The 24,759-nt window shown below is 51.8% G+C and overlaps 1 protein-coding gene across 2 annotated transcripts in view; it reads right to left on the bottom strand.

Annotated features, from left to right (window-relative positions):
• Positions 1 to 24,395, bottom strand: part of UXS1 (UDP-glucuronate decarboxylase 1) — a 73,692-nt gene extending 49,297 nt beyond the window's left edge. The window contains exons 1-4 of one of the 2 annotated variants that reach the window (XM_060117200.1): positions 24,232 to 24,395; positions 7,915 to 7,942; positions 6,567 to 6,630; positions 5,414 to 5,457 (exon numbers count right to left, since the gene is read on the bottom strand). In XM_060117200.1, coding sequence (XP_059973183.1) covers positions 5,414 to 5,457; positions 6,567 to 6,630; positions 7,915 to 7,942; positions 24,232 to 24,325 — 230 coding nt within the window. In that variant the 5' untranslated portion in view covers positions 24,326 to 24,395. The remainder of the gene's footprint in view (positions 1 to 5,413; positions 5,458 to 6,566; positions 6,631 to 7,914; positions 7,943 to 24,231) is intronic. The other variant, XM_060117201.1, reaches the window with a different exon arrangement.
• Positions 24,396 to 24,759: the final 364 nt, after the last annotated feature.

Below are 24,759 nucleotides of genomic sequence, written 5' to 3'. Positions count from 1 at the left end.
TTAAGAGACTTCAGCACCACCAAACCAGCTTTACAACAAATGCTAAAGGAACTTCTCTACACAGGAAACAAAAGAGAAGTAAAAGACCTACAAAAACAAAACCAAAACAATTAAGAAAATGGTAATAGGAACATACATATCAATAATTACCTTTAATGTAAATGGATTAAATGCTCCAACCAAAAGACATAGACTGGCTAAATGGATACAAAAATAAGATCCATATATATGTTGCTTACAAGAGACCCACTTCAGACCTAGGGACACATACAGACTGAAAGTGAGGGGATGGAAAAAGATATTCCATGCAAATGGAAATCGAAAGCTGGAGTAGCAATACTCAGACAAAATAGACTTTAAAATAAAGACTATTATAAGAGACAAAGAAGGACACTACATAATGTTCAAGGAATCAATCCAAGAAGATATAATAATTGTAAATATTTATGCACCCAACACAGGAGCACCTCAATACATAAGGCAAATATTAACAGCCATAAAAGGGAAAAGCAACAGTAACACAATCATAGTAGGAGACTTGAACACCCCACTTTCACCAATGGACAGAACAGCCAAAATGAAAATAAATAAGTAAACACAAGCTTCAATTAATTGATATTTATAGGACATTCCATCCAAAAACAACAGAATACACTTTCTTCTCAAGTGCTCATGAAACATTCCCCAGGACAGACCATATCTTGGGTCACAAATCAAGCCCTGGTAAATTTAAGAAAACTGAAATCGTATCAAGTATCTTTTCTGACCACAATGCTATGAGACTAAATATCAATTACAGGAAAAAAACTGTAAAAGATACAAACACATGGAGGCTAAACACTACGATACTAAATAACCAAGCGATCACTGAGGAGGAAATAAAAAAATACCTAGAAACAGGGCTTCCCTGGTGGCGCAGTGGTTGAGAGTCCGCCTACCGATGCAGGGGACACGGGTTCGTGCCCTGGTCTGGGAAGATCCCACATGCCGCAGAGCGGCTGGGCCCGTGAGCCATGGCCGCTGAGCCTGCGCGTCCGGAGCCTGTGCTCCGCAACGGGAGAGGCCACAACAGTGAGAGGCCCACATACCGCAAAAAAAAAAAAAAAAAAAAAAAAAATACCTAGAAACAAATGACAATGAAAATATGACGATGCAAAACCTATGGGATGCAGCAAAAGCAGTTCTGAGAGGGGAGTTTATAGCAAACAATCCAACCTCAAGAAACAAGAAAAATCTCAAATAAACAACCTAACCTTACACTTAAAGCAATTAGAGAAAGAAGAACAAAAAAACCCCAAAGTTAGCAGAAGGAAAGAAATCATAAAGATCAGATCAGAAATAAATGAAAAAGAAATGAGGGAAACAACAGCAGAGATCAATAAAACTAAAAGCTGGTTCGTTGAGAAGATAAACAAAATTGATAAACCGTTAGCCAGACTCATCAAGAAAAAAAGGGAGAAGACTCAAATCAACAGAACTAGGAATGAAAAAGAAGTAACAACTGACACTGCACAAATACAAAAGGATCAGGAGAGATTACTACAAGCAACTATATGTTGATAAAATGGACAACCTGGAAGAAATGGACAAATTCTTAGAAAAGCACAACCTCCTGAGACTGAACCAGGAAGCAATACAAAATATAAACAAACCAATCACAGCACTGAAACAGAAACTGTGATTAAAAATCTGCCAACAGGGCCTCCCTGGTGGCGCAAGTGGTTGAGAGTCCGCCTGCCGATGCAGGGGATACGGGTTCGTGCCCCGGTCTGGGAGGATCCCATGTGCCGCGGAGCGGCTGGGCCCGTGAGCCGTGGCCGCTGGGCCTGCGCGTCCGGAGCCTGCGCGTCCGGAGCCTGTGCTCCGCAACGGGGGAGGCCACAGCAGTGAGAGGCCCGCATACCGCAAAAAAAAAAAAAAAAAAAAAAAAAAAAATCTGCCAACAAACAAAAGTCCAGGACCAGATGGCTTCATAGGCGAATTCTATCAAACATTTAGAGAAAAGCTAACGCCTATCCTTCTCAAACTCTTCCAAAATATAGCAGAGGGAGGAACACTTCCAAACTCATTCTACAAGGCCACCATCACTGTGATACCAAAACCAGACAAAGTTGTCACAAAGAAAGAAAACTACAGGCCAATATCACTGATGAACATAGATGCAAAAATCCTCAACAAAATACTAGCAAACAGAATCTAACAGCACATTAAAAGGATCATACCCCATGATAAAGTGGGGTTTACCCCAGGAATGCAAGGATTCTTTAATATACGCAAATCTATGTGTTATACCATATTAACAAATTGAAGGATAAAAACCATATGATCATCTCAACAGATGCAGAAAAAGCTTGACAAAATTCAACACTCATTTATGATAAAACTCTCCAGAAAGTGAGCATAGAGGGAACTTACCTCAACATAATAAAGGCCATATATGACAAACCCACAGCCAACATCGTCCTCAACGGTGAAAAACTGAAACCATTTCCTCTAAGATCAGGAACAATGCAAGGCTATCCACTCTCATCACTATTAGTCAACATAGTTTTGGAAGTTTTAGCCACAGCAATCAGAGAAGAAAAAGAAATAAAAGGAATACAAATCGGAAAAGAAGTAAAACTGTCACTGTTTGCAGATGACATGATACTATACACAGAGAATCCTGAAGATGCTAACAGAAAAGTACTAGAGCTAATCAACGAATTTGGTAAAGTAGCAGGATACAAAATTAATGCACAGAAATCTCTTGCATTCCTATACACTAATGATGAAAAATCTGAAAGAGAAATGAAGGAAACACTCTCATTTACCACTGCAACAAAAAGAATAAAATATCTAGGAATAAACCTACCTAAGGAGAAAAAAGACTTGTATGCAGAAAACTATAAGACACTGATGAAAGAAATGAAAGATGATACAAACAGATGGAGAGATATACCACGTTCTTGGATTGGAAGAATCAACATTGTGAAAATGACTATACTACCCAAAGCAGTCTACAGATTCAGTGCAATCCTTATCAAACTACCACTGGCATTTTTCACAGAACTAGAACAAAAAATTTCACAATTTGTATGGAAACACAAAAGACCCTGAATAGCCAAAGCAATCCTGAGAAAGAAAAATGGAGCTGGAGGAATCAGGCTCCCAGATTTCAGACTATAGTACAAAGCTACAGTAATCAAGACAGTATGGTACTGGCACTAAAACAGAAATATAGAACAATGGAACAGGACAGAAAGCCCAGAGATAAACCCATGCACATATGGTCACCTTATCTTTGATAAAGGAGGCAAGAGTATACAACGGAGAAAAGACAGCCACTTCAACAAGTGGTGCTGGGAAAACTGGACAGCTACATGCAAAAGAATGAAATTAGAACAATTCCTAACGCCATACACAAAAATAAACTCAAAATGGATTAAAGACCTAAATGTAAAGCCAGACACTATAAAACTCTTAGAGGAAAACATAGGCAGAACACTCTATGACATAAATAACACCAAGATCTTTTTTGTTCCACTTCCTATAGTAATGTAAATAAAAACAATAAACAAATGAGACCTAATGAAACTTAAAAGCTTTTGCACAGGGGCTTCCCTGGTGGTGCAGTGGTTGAGAGTCCTCCCGCCAATGCAGGGAACACGGGTTCGTGCCCCGGTCCGGGAAGATCCCACATGCTGTGGAGCGGCTAGGCCCGTGAGCCACGGCCGCTGAGCCTGCGCGTCCGGAGCCTGTGCTCTGCAATGGACGAGGCCACAACAGTGAGAGGCCCGCGTACCGCAAAAAATGCTTTTGCACAGCGAAGGAAACTACAAACAAGATGAAAAGACAACCCTCAGAATGGGAGAAAATATTTGCAAACGAAGTAACTGACAAAGGATCAATCTCAAAAATACACAAGCAGCTCATGCAGCTCAATATCAAAAAAACAAACAACCCGGGCTTCCCTGGTGGCGCAGTGGTTGAGAGTCCACCTGCTGATGCAGGGGACACGGGTTCATGTCCCAGTCCAGGAAGATCCCACATGCCGCGGAGCGGCTGGGCCCGTGAGCCATGGCCGTGAAGCCTGCGTGTCTGGAGCCTGTGCTCCGCAACAGGAGAGGCCACAACAGTGAGAGGCCCGTGTACCGCAAAACAAACAAACAAACAAACAAACCCAATCCAAAAATGGGCAGAAGACCTATATAGACATTTCTCCAAAGAAGATATACAGATTGCCAACAAACACATGAAAGGATGCTCAACATCACTAATCATTAGAGAAATGCACATCAAAACTACAGTGTGGTATCACCTCACACCGGTCAGAATGGCCATCATCAAAAAATCTACAAACAATAAATGCTGGAGAGAGTGTGGAGAAAAGGGAACCCTCCTGCACTGTTGATGAGAATGTAAACTGATACAGCCACTATGGAGAACAGTATGGAGGTTCCTTAAAAAACTAGAAGTAGAACTACCATACGACCCAGCAATCCCACTACTGGGCATATATCCTGAGAAAACCATCATTCAAAAAGAGTCACGCACCACAATGTTCACTGCAGCTCTACCTACAATAGCCAGGACATGGAAGCAACCTAAGGGTCCATCGACAGATGAACGGATAAAGAAGATGTGTCACATATATACAATGGAATATTACTCAGCCATAAAAAGAAATGAATTTGAGTTACTTGTAGTGAGTTGGATGGACCTAGAGTCTGTCATACAGAGTGAAGTAAGGCAGAAAGAGAAAAACAAATACCGTATGCTAACACATATACATAGAATCTTTAAAAAAAGGTTCTAAAGAACCTAGGGGCAGGACAGGAATAAACACGCAGATGTAGAGAATGGAGTTGACACGGGGAGGAGGAAGGGTAAGCTGGGACGAAGTGAGAGAGTGGCATGGACATATATACACTACCAAACGTAAGGTAGATAGCTAGTGGGAAGCAGCCGCATAGCACAGGGAGATCAGCTCGGTGCTTTGTGACCACCTAGAGGGGTGGGATAGGGAGGGTGGGAGGGAGACGCAAGAGAGAGGGGATATGGGGATATACATATGCATATAGCTAATTCACTCTGTTATACAGCATAAACTAACACAACATTGTAAAGCAATTATACTCCAATAAAGATGTTAAAAAAATCATTTAAATAAATTTTTTTTCTGGAGAGAGCCCATAGCTTCCATCAGAAATAGTTTTTAATGAGCAAAGGAAAAAAAGATTTAAAAACAATGCATCCGAATTTTAGAGTAAAAATTGACGTTCTCATGGAAAAGTCCGTCTTGAAAGTGCCTTGTATCTTTGAAATTACAGAGTTAATTACTCAGCTGAGATGAACTGACATTAGATATTGACCTTCTAAGGTCAGTAAGATATAAGTATTTTCTTAGACACAAAAGAAAAGGTACACATACCTTTTTTCCAAATCTCTGATTTTCTCTCTTAGTGGTTCAACAATCTAAAACAAAAATAACCAGTATCAGTTTTCAAGCAGAAACCCAGTCCTCCGCCACATGCACCCATTCTGATGTTCCAGACGGACAGGACGTGATGTGAAACAGATTTTAATTCCTTCTACGATTCACCTCCAGCTTGAGGTTAAGACCCCGTGACTCACAATCCTAGAATCGAGATACTGAACCGCGTGTTGGAATCTCTCACTCCAGAGATGCCTAAGCTCTCAGGAAATTCACCTTTTTCCTTCCCGACCTCACGGGCAACATCAAAGGTGGTTCAGGCTCGTGAAAACAGGTGATCACCACCCCCGCTTCTCTTCAGGTGAGAGAGAGGACCCCTGGGGGCTGCCCCCGGTGTGTCGCCTGCCATCAGCACAGCGCCTGCGTCGCAGACCGTGTGTCCACAGCATTCGCGGGCCAGGGCCGGGCTGCACAGGATGACCGGTATGTGCCTCCAAATCACAGTGAGCGGCCCCCAGCCCTCCCACAGCCCATATTACAACAGTCTGTCTGCACCGACACTGGACTAAAACACGAGCAATTATTTTAACCAGAAGGTGTGAAGTGGGCTAGAGTTGCCGGCTTTCAGTGAGGCAGGCCGCAGCCTCCCCTCCGCTCGTGCGCCCACCCTGCTCTGTGTGTCCGCTCGTGCGCCCACCCTGCTCTGTGTGTCCGCTTGTGCGCCCGCCCTGCTCTGTGTGTCCCCGGGTCCTCGCAAACGAGTTGGGCCGTGTCTCCTGTTGGCACCTGCTCAGGTGAGTGGAGGGCGGCCCCTGCCCCCATCCCTGGTGAAGGTCCTCACTGCCGTTCCTCTAAGGAAGCCTGGAAAGGCTCCCCTGAAAAGTCACATAAGAGCGTAAATCCATCTTGCCTGTAGGGCAGAATTTAACAGACTGCACCTTTACAAATGGACAAATGCTGACACAGAGGTGCGGCCACAGCCTAATAAACAGAAAGTCTCTTCTTAAATGAGGGAATGATTTCTTGCGAGATGGTTTCAGAATCACAGGTCGGCATCAAGCGGCCACAATAAAGATACCAGCGCAAGCAAAGGAACTAAGTGGACAAATGAGCAGGAAAAGGAGGGGCAGAGTTTGGAAAAGAGACTAACCTCTTCAATCTTGCTTTCAATCTTGAGTTCACCATTTTCCTGGATGGACCTGTTGAGGAGAAAACTACAAAACTGAGACCAGTTGAAAGACTTTGTGACTCCCAGGTGTATTTCTGAACAAATCACCATAACACAGGCCAAAGGCTGCATGTTGCCCCCTCCCTCCCTGAGGACCCGTCCTGGGCACCAACCCCCCAGGATGGCGAGGGAGGAGGGGGCTGGAGGTAGCCCCTCAGCCCCGTACCCCAGGCTCACCGCCACCTTACGGGGCGCTTCTGTTCAACTAAGACCATCTCACTTTCACATTCCACCCAACAAGGGATTGTAAATTAGAGGCAGGAAGCGTGTCTATAGGGAGTACAAGTTTCTCTGCTGGGCTTTCCTGGGATTTAATGCAAAATGGAGTTTTTCCAAGTGCAAAGACAGAGCTCCTTTAATGGGGCCTGAGCAGCCCTCCAGCCACACACAGGGGCCTCTGTCAGGAGACACACACCAGCCCCGGCGGGAGGAACTGGGTCAACACGGCCCCAGCCGCCCTGCAAACCCCGCGGGACGTGAAGAGCCCAGTGGGGGCAGAGCGACCCTCCCCGGCTGCCCGCAGCTGCGCCGACTTCCCAAACCTGCTGTCACCGCGGTGCGACTGCTGCTCTTCGATTGTCACACCAAGAAATACAAAGTGGAGGGGATTTTTCTTTAAATGTAAAACTGTACTCAGGGCACCAACTTTGTTTTTACAGTGAATACAGTAATACTTATTACTTTCGCTGATTTTTTTTTTTTTTTTTTTTTTTAAGAATACTGACACAAGGATTTGACTTTTACAAGTGGCCCTCATGCTCTGCTGAGCAACACAAACGATGCTCACTCAGGCCAGAAGGTCCCCCGGCCCTCCCTCCCCTGGGACGGACAGTGGTCTCAAGCATCCACTGGTCTGCTCCTGGGGGTGAGGGCAGCCTCGGTTTCCCTAAGAGGCTTTGGAAAGGTGCCCCTGAGTGCTTTGCTCAAGCCGCCCAGAAATGCCATTTACATTTCAGGAGCCTGAAAGCTCAGGTCCACCCTCTTCTGTCTACAAGGCCAGGGAGGCCTGAGGCGGGCACCACCAAGGAGCCTCCACGGCTGCCTCGAGATTCACCGTCACATCTGAGCTGGACTGGGGTCAGCGTGATAACCAGCTGCGTCCTCCAGAGCACCCCAGGAGAGAAGACGAGCTGGACGTGTGAACAGCAAGAAGCTCAGTTCCGCTTTTACGTCGTCTTCAATCAGCCCATGACATCGTGGTGTATATGTATAACCATGAAATGTATCCTTTCAACCCAAACATAACAGCCGAGTTATTAAAAACAATTACCTCATATTAACCAAGTTGCCCCAAATAGCTGTAAGAGAAAGAAAAAGGAAAAGTCAATATTTAAGTTCACAACATTCAAGGACTCCAACTAATATAATATTAATTTTTAACCAATATCTTAAAGTTGCCTATGAAAACTGTAGCTCACGAAGACAATAAAATGCACACTTTCAAAATAATAAGTCCTGGGACTTCCCTGGAGGTCCAGCGGTTAGGACTCCGTGCTTCCACTGCAGGGGGTGCAGGTTCGATCCCTGGTCGGGGCACCAAGACCCTGCATGCTGCACGGTGCGGCCAAGAATACATACATACATACCTACATAAATAAAATAATAAGTGCGACTAAACGTAAGCGAAAAGATGACCCTATATACCCCTAACTCTGGCATAACCTTTTGGGGCCTGGAGTGCCATGGTGCACATGTGCTTTGATATGCAGTACGTCCCCAGCCTTTGAGGAAGAGCCAGTCATGGGAATCAAAGAACTCAAAGAATAAAAGAGATCCCAGGCCTCAGTCCAACCTCTCCCGTCCAATGTTGACGAGACCGAGACTCAGAGAAGTAGAGGATGGCCTGACCCTGTGGCCGTCCTCTCTCTCAGCCCTCACCCAGCTCCCCTACATCACAGCCTCATCTGCTGGGCCACCTCCTTGACGGCAGACACCTGAGTAACCGTGTCTAAACCAGTCCGGCTGCCGCAGTGGATTTTACCAGGGGTGACTTTACAGACACAGTAGATCACGACACGCACTTGAAGTTACTGACCAGAGGGTACCTCACAGAGAGACGCCCACGTTTAGAGAACGGTGTCGCTAAGGCTCTGTCCGCATCCCGACACGGCCCCCACGTGACCACGCCCCCAGTGATGCGCACCTCTCGAGGCCAGGAGCGCTCAGGTGCTACCAGACTCTGGGGAAAGCAGGGAGCAAATACACACACACCCTGGAGTCTGGGGCTGGCAATTCTGTGAGCTTGGGAAAGCCCTGAGGTGAAGGGCGACACTAGGCATGTTCTCACTGCATCTGCCGATACCCAGCAGGGGGTTAATAAACGTTTACTGGAGAGTTCTCAGTGTCCAAAATCATGCTCCTCCCAAGAGACCCCCATTGTGAACAAGGGGAATGATGAAACCCTAAAAGCACAGCCCTCTTCAAATACAAGAAGAAACTATGATCGAAAAGATAAGCAATAAATAAGTAGAAAGTGGCAAGTAAGCAAGAAATGGGAGAAATTAAAATGAGGCTGTACTATATTCATGACTCATTACAAAACAAAGAATGTTTGTGCCTTTGGACCACGTGATCTTACTTTTGAGGATTATCCTCAGGAAATAAGTATACACACAAGAAAGCTGCCTTCACAAGTCACAGTCTTATTTATAATTAAAGAAAAAAAGAATAAACCAAAATACATTACAATTGGGGAACTACTACATAAATTATGATATAGCCATTCACGTGATAAAATCATAAAGTCATTAAATATGACTAACAATTATCAAAAAAGATAAGCGATAACAGGTGTTGGTGAGGGTGCGGAGGAAAGGGAACCCTGGTTCTCTCACTGTGGGAATGTAAACTGGTGCAGCCGTTACAGAAAATGGTACAGAGGTTCCTCAAAAAATTAAAAACTGAACTACCACGATCCAGCAATTCCACTCCAGGGTATTTATCCAAAGGCAATGAGAACACTAATTCCAAAGGATACATGTACCTCTATGTTCACCGCGGCACTATTCACAATAGCCAGGATACAGAAGCAAGCTGAGTGTCCAATGACGGATGAATGGGTATAGAAGGTATGGTGCATATACGCGATGGAATATGATTCAGCCGTAAAAAGATGGAAATGCTGCCGTTTGTGGCAACATTGCTGGATCCTCAAGGCATTACACCGAGTGAAATGTCAGAGAAAGACAAATACCGTAGGATCTCACTTACATGCAGAATCTAAAAACAAACAACAAAAACCCAAGCTCACAGGTACAGAGAACAGATCAGCGGTTGCCAGACGTGGGAGGTGGGAGGTGAGGGATGGGTGGTGTGAAGTGCGGTTAAAATAAGTCCTGGGGATGTCGTGTACAGCATGTGACTGTAGTCAACAACACTGTCCTGAGTATTTGAAGGAAGCTGCTAAGACAGTGAGTCTTCAAAGATCTCATCACGCATGCACACAAATCTGTAACTGTGTGGTGACGGATGTTAAGTAAACTTATGGTGATCGTTTCCCAATACACACGCACACTGAATCATCACAGGTACACGTGAAACTAGTAAAACGTTATATGTCAATTACATCTCAATAAAAATACGGCAACAAAACCATGCTGCAACCTGATAATGCAGGTGTGACAGCCCCAGACAAGAAAATATATCTGCTACTAAAAATTACACAGAAAAAAAAAGACCATCTGAAGACGCCAAAATACTGAGTTCAAGTGCTGATGTGACTAGTTTTTCCTTGTATCTATGTGCTTACCTTGCTTTGTAAAAAGGACGGAAAACATTCTTGAGCCCCTGATAAGCTGCATGCCCCCTGTCCCCAGTCTGTATCTGGGTCACTGCTCACCTGGGATGCCAGGTGTCCGTGAACCAGGAGGTGCAGACCCTGCGACATTTGTCTTCACTGTGGACCTGAAATGAGTACCTTGTCTCATTCCGGCTTTAGGATTAGCTCCTCGTCAAAACAGCCCAGAAGCGTCCCCCTCTCTCTGTGCCAGGGAACTAACTGCACGCGAGAATGACCCAGCCCTAAGGTGCTTTCCGAGTGGTGACAGCCTTTTGACCATCTTCCCAAATCCTCCCTCGGTTATTAGTTTATTCCGTTTTCTCCTTCTTAACCTCTTCTTGAATCTGTTGAAAATGTCCATTTTGGAGACATTTCTCGGTCCTCCTGTGGTCACCTAGACCACCTGAGAGCAGGTAAGGCTGCCATCCCTCCCGGGAAGTAGACACACAGTCTCCCGAGTCATCCCCCCACCCCACCAGGGCTCTGCTTTATTGTCTCTCCCTCGGGAAGCGTGGGCGGCCCTGGGATCTGCTGGGGAAGACGCGCACCGAAGGAGCTTCACCGCCCTTTACAAATGGATAATGCGGACGGTGGGCAGGAAATGCCCCTTCGCGGGCACCCGGACACGCGCCCTCCTCCCCAGCTGCTCTTCCCCGCCCACCCCAGGGCTTCGTGACCGCCCCCCCTCCTCACCATCAGACCTCCTTGCAGCCCCCTGCTCCCACAGGACTCCGCACCTCCTCACCACTTCAGCTGCCTTTACAGGGGTCTCCGGGCACCTCGGCTGGGCACTCCATTCACGGGACAGCCCCCACCTCCCCGCTGCAGGGGATGCTGTGGCCCCCTGTGTGGCCATGGTGACCACGGCACACCTCTTTTTAATTGGCGGCTTACGGTGGGTCTCCCTGCAAGAGCAGGAGTTTCCTTATTCACACTCAAAACACCAAGCACGGGCGGGCCAGGCACCAAAACCAGCCCAACGGAGGTCAGGGAATGTTTTTCCTTTCTTACAAACATCACTTGCTTAGTCCTTTTTATCTTCAGAAGCAGAGCCACCTTCTGGGCTCAGAAGGAGAGGGATGCCCTGGGAGGAGAACGGCAGCAGAGGTCCCTGGGGAGGGAAGACGAGGCTGCAGGTCAGGGTGGGCCTCCGGGGCTGTGTTCCTGACAAGCTCCCCCGAGGATTCTGCCCATGAACTGAATGTGGGCACCACTGCTTCCCCTTTGGTAGCTGGCCCCTGGTTAGCCGGTGACCAGCATCACTCAGTGTGGGGAAGGCAGCAGGGTTTCAGCACCAGAGGAAGCAGGGGTGTGAGGGGCAGACGGGCAGAGGAGAAGTGAGCTGAAAGCAGAGGATGGGGTGTCAGGATAGGCCGGGAGGTCAGGGCGGGTGTGACACGGGTGCTGTCACAGGCTAAGAGCTCGGGGGCGGCTGCGGGAGGGGTAACGGCTGGGACAAGCGCACTCTCGGCTCCCCCTCCATCCCACAGTGACGGGGAGAGGTGTCTAACGGGGGGCAGGAACGGAGGCCTGGGGCAGGAGGCCGGCGGCCCCAGCCTGGGTCTCGGGACAAGGCCAAGGTGGCGCAGGGACTCGGTGGCGCTGGAATGACCCCAGGGCCCTTCCAGGGGCCTCCCGGGCTCACCGTTTCCAAGCCCAAGGTCACGCTGTCACTCCCACGTCACAGCTGAAGACCAGAGCCAAGAGGAGCACCTGTGACCTGTCAGGTCACCCCACAGCCGTGTGACAGGGCCATGCGGGGGTCTCGTTCCCAGGCCTGCATGGCCCGTCTAGGGTCCGGGCTCATCCCCACTCCCACGGAGAGAGGTGCCTTGTTTTCCCCAAACCGGGCTGCTAAGCTCATTCCCCCCAGATGCCCGTGGGACACGTGATCAAACCCAAACTGAGCATCGAGACCACGTGAAATCCTCAGGGCCACGCAGCCCACTGATCGAGGAAGATGCTCCACCTGCGCAGGTAAGAAACGCTTCATCCAGAGGTGGATTCACAATGGAAACCCGTGCCGCCCAGGCTCCTGGGCTCATCCGAACCACGCACCGTCTGCAGAGAAAGTTCCAGGACGCTGCGGTGCGGTGCCTTCCCCTGGCAGCCCCTGCTCCTCCCGGGTCCTGAGACGGGGCTCATCAGAGGCCAGGCCCAGCCCGTCCGCCGCACTCCGCAGCGTCAGCGTGATGTTCAGAGACCGAGAACCTCCCTGGTGCCACAGGTGACACATCCCATCAGAGGAGGGGTCCTGGCCCTCCCCACAGTCTGGGCAGCCGGTCAGAACCAGCGTGCACGTGGGCCTCGGTTGCTGAAACACCGGATCCTGCAGCCCAGGGCCAGCCAGCAGGACCGCGAACGCCCGAGGGCAGACAGGTCACCCACAGGGGCTCCAACAACCACGCCGGCCGAGCTGTCCTCAGGGGCAGACTTGCCAGCCGAGTCTCCGGGAAGGGGACCCTCCAGCCCCGCTGTGTGAGTCCCAACCGTCAGGCTAGACGCCACCAGAGAACAGACTCTGCTTTTCAAATTCCCACCCCACGGACCCATGAGCGTGGTGAAACAGCCCCTGCTCTGTGCCAGCAAGTCCTGAAGTGGTCGGTCACGCAGCGAAACAACCAGAACCAGAGCACCGACAGGTGCTTTAATCTCCCATCGACCCAGGATCCGGGCAAAGTTCCTCCCGCCTGGGCAGAAAGGGTGGCTGAGGTCCCAGGGGCCCCCATCCCTACCACGTAGGCTGCCTGCCTTGTGTGATCACAGCATCAAACGCGCCCAGGAAAGAGGAGCCCTGCTCACCTCCCACGAACCCTGACAACTCCAGCCTCCGAGGAACAGATATAGACCCTGCGGTGGCTCAACTGAAGGCCTTCAAAGCAGACAAGGACACGCATCCTAAACCGATCAGACGGTTCACATCACAAGATACGATTCTGTTTAAAATTCTCCAGGTAAGGCAGGGGGCTGTCAGAGGAGGGAGGTTCCCCGCCTCCAGGTCTCCCTAAAACCATCAGGTGCTAAGGGTCAGGCAGCACCACACACGAAGGACAGCAGCCACGGAATGGGGAGCCCTCCTGCCCCCCGACCTGAGGAGAGCTGGCCCAGAACCCTGCCCCACCGGCCCGACCTGCGTTCGTGCCAGCGGTTACACAGAATGGAAGCTGCCCGGATGAGGCGGTCTGGGGAGCCCCGGCAGGCTGGCGGCTGGCGTCCTTCCCAGGCCCCGTGAGGAGGCCCTGCGCCAGCCCTGCTTCCCTCCCGAGACGCCTCCTCCAGGACGGCCTCCGGGATGAGCCCCAGCACAAGCCCTCCAGCTCCCCACCCCGCAGCCTCCAGAGTCCCAGCTGGCGGGTCCCAAAATTCAGCACAGAACACCTTTAAGTGACTCACACCTTCCCAGAGACTCTCCTAAGAAAGCTGCACCAACATTTCCATGGGAATAATTTTTGCCCCAAAGTGGTTAAAAACGCAAGAAACTGTGGGCGTTAATAACATCGGTCCCGTTAGAAAGTCTTTACGTGTAAAAATGTCACTTATTAACTGAGATGAGAGACTTAGTAGAATCCATTTCTGCTTGTTCACACTAGACACACGTTCAAAACTTCATGCAGGTGTATTTACACAGAAGACAGTCTGAGAAACACGAGGAAGGCCTTTCTAGGCTCTGGTATTACTGCAATTTCCACAGTCCGCAGGGAGAAAGTCTGAAATAAGTTCCCTCAGGTCTGCAGGGGAGCCGAAGCGTCACGTCCGTCCAGGTAGGGCAGCACCACACTTGCAAAGTGCAGGGTGACCAGTGAGATCCCCGAGCCGGTCAGGCAGTAGAGACCCCAAACCCAATTGTCACCTCGAGGACTCCCCACTGTTTGAGGAGCCTGGAGAGGGGACAGCCCCTGGCCCCCGGGAACCTCGAGGTAGACAGGGCAGAGGCTCATTCGGACCAGAGCTACACAGCGTTTCCCCGGAAGCCCGTCGGAAATGCAGATTCTCAGGCCCCAACAGGGCTCCCCAATCAGAAACTCAGGGGATGGGGAGCCATCGGGGTTTAAAAAGTGCTCCGGCCGATCTCCCCGCAAGCTGAGAGCCCACCTCTGTTCCCCTCCCTGCTCAAGGCCTCCGAAGGCTCTGCGTTCTAAGACAACCGTTAAACAACTTCTTTACAAAACAGAAACAGACTCTCAGACACACAAAATAAACTTAGTTACCAAAGGGGGAAAGGGGGGAGGGACAAATTAGGAGTTTAGGATGAACATATACACACTACTGTATACAAAATCGGTAACCAACAAGGACCTACCCTATAGCACAGGGGACTATCTTCGATACCTTGTAATAACCTACAATGGAAAAGAATCTGAAAAGAATATAGGCATACGTATAATTGAATCCCTTTGCTGTACACCTGAAACTAACACAATACTGTAAATCAACTGTACTCCGATATAAAATAAAAATTAAACTAAAATAAAAACCAAACCGATGTCACAGGAGCCCTGCCGCCTCTCCTGCTGTGATGGGCACAGCTCTGGGCGCCCCTCCCCCCAGGTGGCCGGCAGACCCTCGCGCTCCTGCCCCAGCGAGTCCCTCGAGCCCACGGCCCCGGCCCCGTGCCGGTCCCCTCGTCAGGCTCCGGCCAGCGCAGGACGCGCGCGGCTGCTCTTCCGTGTCCGCCCTCTCACGCGGCACTCCCGCCTTCTCTCCAGGTGACTCGTCGCCATCCCGCCCCTGCTCCGATTCCAAGTCTCCACACCACTCCCATCGCCCACTCCGGTGATCGTGACCCACGCGTATTACACGTACTCTATTATGTTCATCCCACACGGACAAAGGCAGGAAACGGAAGACGATGAAGGGAGACGTGTATGCACACACGGAAGTTCCAGCGTGCAGGGTTCCGCGGGGTGCCCCCCTCAAAGCCAGCCCCACGGGACACCCCGGCCGCCCCCCGCCCCGCAGGACTCCGTCCCTGCGGCAGGGCTCCCCCCGCCCCACCAGGCTCACACCTGCCAGCCCACGCCCGGCAGGCTGGAGCCCAGGGAGGGTGCAGAGCTGCGGGCGACACCCAGCCACAGGCCCGGGTGGGGGGCAACGCAGGCGGCTCTTGGCCCCGAGTCTGAGCATCTGGGGCAGGTGGATCACATCCTGGCTCCTCAGCTGCACGGCTCTCCTCCAACAACAGCTCCTCTCACTGAAGGGTTCCCACCGGGGCAGACCTCCAGCGCTGCCTCCTGGCCCCAAGGGCCCCCAGTCCCTGCACCTGTCACCTCCGCCCTGGGCTCCGGGGTCCAACCCCGTGCACCTCTCCACCCGCTGACCCCCGGGCCTCCAGGGCACCGCGCCCCTCACAGCCCAAGCCTCTCACCTCCCGCCAAACACCTGGACCACGTTCTTAAGAACCACGTGGGCAAACGGAAAAATCGTCCTAAGATGTGTTTCCACCCCCAGAGCACAGCTGACCCCAGCGTGTGGGGTTTCCACACCACCAACCAGCGCTCCGGCCCCCTGGACGCCAACGAGCCGCCCTGAGCGCAGACCCCGCAGGTGAGGGGCTCAGGCCCACAGGACAGCGCACTTCACCACTGCCAGGCCCGGGGCCACCTGTGCTTCTCACCAACCAACTGGTTGCAAGTCAGGGCTCCACAACCCCCTCCTTGGGTTTGATAATTTGCTAGAAAGGCTCACAGGACTGAGAGAGACAGTCTCCTTATGACGACCGGTTTATCAGGAAGAATGCAGCTCAGGAACAGACGAATGGATACTCTCGGAGGGAGGGACCAGAGCCTCCACGGCCTCTCCGGGCACCGCCCTCCCAGCTCCCCACCCACCGAGGAGCCCACACCTCACTGCTGAGGACTTCTTACAAAGCTCCATCTCCAGCCCCCAACCCCCTTCCCGGAGGTGGCGGGATGAGGCTGACAGTGACCTGCCCCGTCCCAGGCCAATCTAGGGCCCACCCTGAGTCACCCACAAGCAAAAACTCGGGGTGATCAAAAGGGGCATCTTAGGAACAATAGAAGACACCCCTATGGCTCAGGAAACCCCAAGGGTTTTAGGAGTTCTGTGCCAGAAACGGGGACCAAGACCACAGATATCTTCCTCGGAACCACTCGAGGCCTGAGAAAACAGCCGCAGCTTACCTCACAAAGGACAGCTAACACCCCCGATGTGTTCAGAGCTCTTAAAAATGAGGGGAAAGACAACCAAAAAGTCAACAGAAAAATGGGCAAAAGCTGAACAGTTCTCGAAAAAAGATACATTAGCATCCTTTAACACTTGAAAAGATGCGTGACGTCACTCCTATGAAGAGGATGCACACTGAAGCAGGAGAGACCACTTCTGCCTGGTGAGTTGTCCACAAGCTCTGATGGGGGTGTGGGGAAGACAGCTGTTCTGGGGCATGACTCGGGGGACCACACGCACAAGCTTACTCACTGCAGCAGTATTTCCAAGAGCAGAGTATCTGCAACAAGGAAAATGCTTTGCTCAGGAGCCTGGTCACGGAGAATGCAGGGCACACACACAGGAGAGATACACAGAGCAAAGGTGAGCTCCACACGCTGATAGCAGAGTCTTCCAAGAAATACTGTGAAGGAAAGGAAAAGAGGGCAAAACGGTCTATGTGATTCACCACCTTCTGGTAACAATGAGTAGCAGGTGTCTGTATACACACAGCCTAATGCCTGGATTTGCAAAAAGAAACCAAAGATGCATAAAATGGACTAACAACAGTGGGAAGAGGGTGGAGGCCAGCGATTGCAGCAAGACACATCTGCACATAGCTTTTTATTCAGTTTGACTTCTGAACCACGGAAATGGCTTACACACTTTAACAATCAGAAAGAAAAGAGAAATCCTAAAATAAACGGAGCACAAACAGAAAAAAAAAATAAACCTGACTTGTATCAGGCATAGAAAAACATGTTTCATGGAGCTTTTGAACACAATAACTGTACACCCTGAGTGAGATAGATTCTAAGGACAAAAAGAACTACAGAGAAATTCTGAATTTTCTTAAGCTTGTCGTTGGTACTGGTAAGGAGGCAATGATTCTGAAACTGGTGTGGCTGGTAGTACAGAGCAAATGAGTTGTTCCTGATGTCAGGAACAAGATTTTCGTAGTGGGAGGGAGGAAATGGCAATATGGGAAGTGGGCAGGGGAGGAAGAACCCCATTCCGATTTAAACTGGGGGCATCGGCATAAACTCACAACTGGAAAAAATCCGTACCTGTCCTGGCTCTGTCCACGGCAAGAGCTGGAAGCAAGGACACCTCGGTGAGTGCTCAGACCCTGAGTTCTAATCCACACTCTCCACTGAAAGGAAGCAGGGCTCCTTGGAGAAATGGCTGATTCCAGGTTTGGGGCACAGAAAACACAAGATGAGCCTGGAGCATCTGGAGATCAAGGAAGTGCTCAAAGATAGAGAGAACCTCTAGTCCATAGTGACTTCAAAAAAAAAAAAGGGGTATAAATTGATGGTGGTCCTCAAAATATGTTCACATCCTAATTCCGAGAACCTGGGAATCTAACCTTACTTGGAAAAAGGGTCTTAGCAGGTGTAATTAAGGATCTTGAGACCAAAAGACCACCTTAGATTATCCAGCTGAGCCCTCGAACCCGTGACCAGTGACCTTATAAGGGACGGAGGGACCTGACAGACAGCAGGGGAGGGGCCACAGGACCAGCACCGGGAATGAAGCACCTGCAGCCTGAAGGTGCCTTCAGGGGACCACCGCGGCCCTGCCGACACCTCGATTTCTGACTCTGGCCCCCAGAATCGTGGGAGAATCAATTTCCCTTGTTTTAAAGCCGCCTAGTTCCTAGCAATTTATTACAGCAGTCCCCAGAAAGCTAAGGGGGGGAGGGGGAGGGAGAGGGAGAGAGGGAGGGAGAGGGGGAGGGGGGAGGGAGAGGGAGGGGGAGGGAGGGAGAGAGGAAGAGAGGGAGAGAAAGGGAGGGAGGGAGGGGGAGAGAGGGAGAGAGGGGGAGAGAGGGAGAGAGAGGGGGAGGAGAGGGGGGAGGAGAGGGGGAGGAGAGGGGGGAGGAGGGAGGGAGAGGGAGGGAGGGAGGGAGGGAGGGAAAGGGAAGGAGGGAGGGAGGGAGAGAGGAAGAGAGAGGGAGAATGGGGAGGGAGGGAGGGGGAGGGAGTGGGGGGAGAGAGAGAGGGAGGGAGGGAGAGAGAGGGAAGGAGGGAGGGAGAGAGAGGGAAGGAGGGAGGAAGGGAAGGAGAAGGAGAGAGGGGCAGGCCTCGGTCTCTCTGTCCAGAAGAACGCCAGTTAATAAACAGAGGAGGATTTACAGAATTAGAAAGTTGCCGTTTTGGGGATCCCCAATATAAAACTGATCCAGGCGAGGACTGGCAATGGATGCTGAGCGCGCTGGCTTGTAAGTCTCAGAGAACGCCTGGCTGGGTCCTGGGAAAACGGATCCTGGAAATCAAGTGGCCAGCAGCCAGCCCCTCCCGGCATCAAACTCAGCACTGAGAGTGGACAAGCCTGATGTAATGCAAATGGACCAGCGTTATCATAAAAATATTTACCTGAGTTTAATCCTGAGGAAACAATCAGGTAAGTCCAGAAGGTTAGACGTTTCTAAAGGACAACCAGCCTGTGCTTTTAAAAGGTAAATGTCATGAAAAAACAAGAGTTAGAGGCATAACAGCGAAGTGTAAACCCTGACGGGATCCTAGATTAAAAAAAAAACAAAAAACAGAAAAGGCTATAAGGACATTTATGGTACCACGGGGGCAGGCGGAGAGAATTCAAATATGGACTGCATATCAGATGATACTATTTGTTAATTTTTAGACTATGATAATGGTGATCAGATTACATAGAAAATGCAGATCTTAGGAGACACATGTTGAAGTATTTAAACATGAAGTATTACTCTGTCTACAACTTTCAAATATTTCAACAAAGGAGTATATGTAAAAATGAAAAGAATGAGCAAATGTGGGGAAAAAAAAGAACTGGCATATGTAGGCCGAGGGTTATTTAGGTGCTTGCTGAATTATTTTTTCAATACAATAGAAATTAGGTGTGGAAATTCTTACAGTAGATATCGAGGGTCAAAACAATTTCCAGGTTGCCCCTCCCGGCCACCAAGAAGGTGGGGGGTGATTCTAGCCTCCTATTTCTGGGTCTGGGGGGACCCTGGGAACCTGCGGTAACAAGCATAGTGACCCCTGGGCTCAGGGGAATCCGGAAGCACCGCTTACACAAGTTCGCCTGTTTTCCCCCTTTTTCCCCCAGGAGTCCACTGGCATCACCAGCACCTGTCTGCTGAGTGACTTAGCGATCGCCAATTATGCAGGGCTAATCAGACCAAGGGCAAAACTACTCTCACAGAAGTCCCAGCTCAGAGAAGCTTGATGTCTGTTATCACACGTGCAGAGCTAACACATGTAAAACATGCTTGCACGTGGTTTTCAGGGGTGATTTAGTGTCTTTTTGGTGGAATAACAGGGACAGGGCAGGAAAGCACCACAAATACGGTGTCCTCCCAACAAAACCCAGGACACCCCCAAACCTACATGAGCGCTGTTACTGTCACAACTCGGGTTCTCCAGACCTGAAGGAGTGCCTCTGAAATGTCAGAAAGCAAGCTTCGCCTCTGTTCTGTTGTTTTGGGTATAAACCCAAGGTGCACGGGGATGGGGACAAGCGCTTCTGGGAGGTGAAGAAGAAGGAAGAGGGCAGGGGAACCAAGAGAACGGGGAGCCGGGGGCGGGTCGCGTGGACGAGGCTGGAGAAGGGCCCTGCCTGCTGCACACGGACCTGGGGCACCCTGCCGGCTCCAGCCCCGCCCGGTCCATCTCTGCAGAGGGGAGGGCAGAGGGTCTGCGGCACGGGGCCCCGTCAGCTGGGGGACGATCAGGGTACCACTCAGCCCCGCCCCGGGTCCCTGGGATGCCCGGGAGAGCCGGCACTGCTGCCCGGAGGGTGCTGAGCGCTCCACCAACCAGTGAGGCAGCTGAGGGTCCGTGGGGCAGCCGGGCCCCGCCCCCCCCCCCCCCGCGGCGCCCAAGATCGATCGTGCAAACAGAGCAGATGGCCCAGCGTTCCGGGAAAGCCTCCAAGGAAAAAGGAAGCCACCGGGGGAAGAGACCCTCCAGGGGAAGAAAAGTGAGCAAACGACCACCGTGCAGAGGAGACTCTGACAAAGACCACGCTCTTTGGTTCTTTAAATTCAGGGAGAAAGAGAACGCTCATAAACAAAAAATGGTAGCAAACATAAATGTTCTCAATCACTAAAAAGAGTTAGATGACAAAGTTTCCAAAAAGTCTAAAATGACAGAAGAGACGAAAGGAAGAGGACTAGACCAGGCCACCGCACACCCGCAGGGTGATGCTCCAAAGGACAGTTCGGAAGGTTCCCAGAACCGCAGAGAGAGGCTCCTGGGCGGCCAGGCTTGGAAGCACCCGGCACGTGGGCACACGTCACTGGCCGGGTGCGCATCCCTGGGCGGGCGGGCGGGTACGCAGGTGCCCCTGACCCCCCGCGGCACGGAGGCCTCACTCTGGAAGGGGGACTTCACATGCTGAGAACAGTGGTCCTGAAGGAGGCCAGTTATCAACCGCACGTCCATAAATGCACACTCGGGGCACACCCGAGTGTGGAGGGGCCGAGCCGAGGTGTGCCGTGGAGGATGGCGCCAGGGGCAGGAGAAGGGCAGGGCCTGGCATCTCCCGGGAGAAACCAAGTCACAGAGAGACGGGAGCTGGCTTGAGCCTCGGCACCAGGACCCAGAAGGGATGGAGCCTCACCACCCACCTGTCAATTAAATGTGAAGACAGAGAAGACGCGGCCAACGCCTGCCAGTGCTCCTCCCTGACCTCCAGCTGAAATGAGGCGGTGGCCATCTGGGGACAGGATCTCCAGGCCAACGGGGCTGCGGGGCTGAGGCCAGGGGCACAAGGTCCGAAGGCCCCTCCTCAGGGAGCTCAGGAGGCTGCTCAGCGTCTTGGGGGAGAAAGACATGAGCGACAAAGCTTGCAGTCTAATAAGTATAGGGCCTGGAGAGTGGAGTCATTAGCTCCGGGAAAAAGAAAAGGTGAGTTCACAGGCTCAGGTGAACAACATTTAGTCATGCGCGTAAACACTAAGTGCTGAGCTACTTAAAATCACACCAGATGCGTGGGTTGGTGGGGGGGAAGCAAGGAGAAAAAACAGTCTTCTAAAGAAGAAAGCCACTAGGTAGTATCTAGAATTCTATGGCACAAGGACAAACACCAAAATCATCAGCTCAAGGAAGTGAAGTGCTTGCCTCCGGGTAGAGGAAAACAGTGCCTGGGGACACCAACAAACCTGGCAAAGGCTATGTGACTTTTAAAACTCTAGCCCTGTCAAAAACACTAAAGGTAATTCCAGCTGAGTCTCTGCCTAGGGATCTACCTAGCAGGTTGGCATGACTTTCAGACCTCTGAGCTCTTCCAAGAAGCTAACAGCACTGATCTAAGTGCTACAAGGGCTGAAGTCCCCATTACCGAGAAGAAAACACATGCGTGGAGAAGAACCTCAGTGCAGTGCAAGCTGGCCCATGCTCAGCCCCTGGGCCTGGACTGAAGAATTATGTGCCAGCAAGGAAGCTGGGCCCGCATGGGCACAAGAGCATTTCCAGAAGGGGCTGTGTGTCATCTGGGAGCAGGGGCGTTTTCTCAAACAAAAGGGAAAGATAATTAACAAGGAGAGCAGAGACTAGACGTCACAGGCATCATGGCTCACGGACACCTTCGATGTCCTCGGACGCCGTCAGTCGGGAGCCACAAGGTCATGCTTTTCCCTGCAAAGTGCCCGGGGACTTAGCAACCCTGCTTGTTACCAGCACTGTCTCCACCCTAGTCTAAAACCTCACAGCTAAATTCACCCGCGTCGGGAGCTGGCACGGGGCCTCCGCCAGGCCCGCCTGCTCCAACCCGCCTGCCAGGGCAGCCTCGTAGCTGCTTCGTGTCCATACTCCAGCCACACCGCAGTTCTCCACACTCAAAAGGACATGCCCTGCTCTTGGCTGCCACAGGACCTCTGCACATGCTGCTCCCTGGGAACCAACCCCTCCTCCGCCTGCCTAGTCACTCCTACACACACTTCACTTCCCAGCACAAGCTCCCGTGCATTCCCTCCCTTCCTTCCTACCTGTTCATAATTTAACCCTCATTTGGGCGAGCATCTAATTCGTGGCCAACTCAACTCACTTGCTTAGGCCACAGGTTCTAAAGTGGGGTCCCCAGACCACACCAACAGTATCTGAGGTGAAGCTGTTAGAAATGCAAATGGCTGGGCCACACCCCAGACCTACTGAATCAGAAACTTGAGGAGGGAGGCGGCAACCTGTGTTCTGAAAACCCTCCAGGTGATTCTGACACACAGAGCAGTTTGAGAAACACTGCCCAGGTGTTTTGCACTCCTTGGGGTCCCCTGGGACTAAGCACAGGGACAAGCAGCAGTAAGGGCTGAACAGACAAAGGTAAGGGCTCAGTAGGATTTCCTGGTCTACAGAATTGTGAATGGCATTCCACAACCCCCTACCTTCAGAAGACCCAAAATCGACAGGGAGTTTGCTGCAGCCCTGGGTTCTAGCCCCAGCTCCCCGGCCTTGCCGGGCTCTGGTCTTGGTCTCCATAGGTTATCATCTGTGTGGTCATCCTTAAATCTGCCTGATTTCTCTTGGCCTTAACAGACTCACCTCTAGAATGGGAATAACGATAGTACCTATTTCCTAGGATTGTTGAGATAGTTACAGGACACAATGAAACAGCCTCACGCACCTATGGGGAAGCTCACAGACAATTTAGATATAATTATTGTCCTAACGACAGTTATACAACTTCAAGCGGTCTTTCCCCTGGGTTCTCGGCTGTCTCACTGAAGACTGAAGAGCTTCAGACTAGCTCTTCCTCCTTGGAAGACTACTCCCAACTAACTGCCCCCAGCTGGGCTGCAGCAGACAGGCTGGGTCTCAATCACCCGCATCTTCCTAGAGCTCAACTGAAATCACTTTGCCGAGCCTCCCTCACCTCGGGAGTCAGATCTTGGTAACTCAACCGGTGAGCAGGTGTTTCGTTTCAGCGTGTTATCACTCTCGTGGCTAGGATTCAAACAAGCTCACTTGGTCCAATTTTGGTACTTGGGGAAGTATTAATAACAGCAATGAAAATACATTCCCATCGAATATTTTTTTTTAAAGGGACAGCTTCTGCCTCTAAGAAACCACAGGGTCTACCCTCTGCCTGAAAAGTGCCCCTCCTGCCCTAGGTCCGGCAGCCGCGGTGAGTGATGACGGGAGAACCACACAAGCTGGAGCGGCGCCGGGATCCCCGGGGCTGCGCCTCCGTGCTGGGCCGACCGGCACCCGCACCCTCCGATACTGGGCGCAGAGACCCCTGGGCATCCGAACACCTAGGCGCCAGGACCCCGGGCGCGGACACCTGGGCGGGGGCACCCCCGGGCGTCCAGGAACCTGGGCGCCAAGATCCCGGGCGCGGGGACCCCCGGGCGTCGGACCCCTGGGCTCGGCCGCGGGCCGGCGGGGTCCGGCGACACGGGGCTCCCCTGCAGCCAAACGCGGAGTAATTTTCCTAAGAGCAGGCAGCAAGCGCGGGGGCTCTGCCAGGCGACAGCATTCGCACCCCCTAGTCCAGCCCGGCGACGCGGCACGCTCGGGAACCGCTGCCCGCAGCCCCGCGTGCGGCGGGGCAGCCGGGCCAAGGGTCCGCGCCTCCTGTCCGGCCGGCGGCCGCGCGCGCAGAGCGGGAGGGAGGGAAGGAGAGAGCAGGCCGCGGGCGGGAAGAAATAGCCGGCGCACTCACAGGCCACGTAGGCGAGCAGCGCGATGCCCAGCAGCAGCTTCATCCTCCTGCGGCTGACGGCGGACGCGAGGCGCAGGAGCGCCTGGCTCAGCATCCCGGGCCGCGCGCTGCGGCCGCTGGGCTTCTTGAGCGGCTGAGGCGGGGGCGGCCCGAAGGCCCCGCCCCGCGCCCGCTTCCTGCCGGCGGGGCCCGCGCGCATGCGCCGCGCCCGCCACGCCCCGCCCCGCAGGCGCAGTGCGGCGGCCCCGGCGGGCGGCGCGTGCGCGTGCGCGGTCCCAAGCGCTAGTCTTGGGCCGCCGTGGACTGTGTGCTTCCGACCCCTATCCGAGCGCTCGGGGCGGACTCGGGGATGGGCAGGTGTTTGGAGTTCTTTACCGCTTCTCTCTGAAAGCTGACTGTTCTCTCGGCTTCTGTAGCTGGAATAGTGGCAGCGACAACGATTAGTCCCCTAAACATCGATGAAGTCCAGACCCCTTGCCTTTTTCCTTCTGATCGGCTGGAACATCTTTCTTTTAAAAATAAGGAGTT

The sequence above is a fragment of the Mesoplodon densirostris genome, chromosome 14 (assembly GCF_025265405.1).
Source record: "Mesoplodon densirostris isolate mMesDen1 chromosome 14, mMesDen1 primary haplotype, whole genome shotgun sequence".
In the NCBI taxonomy this organism is placed as follows: domain Eukaryota; kingdom Metazoa; phylum Chordata; class Mammalia; order Artiodactyla; family Ziphiidae; genus Mesoplodon; species Mesoplodon densirostris.
This window is presented reverse-complemented; position numbering and strand designations above follow the sequence as displayed.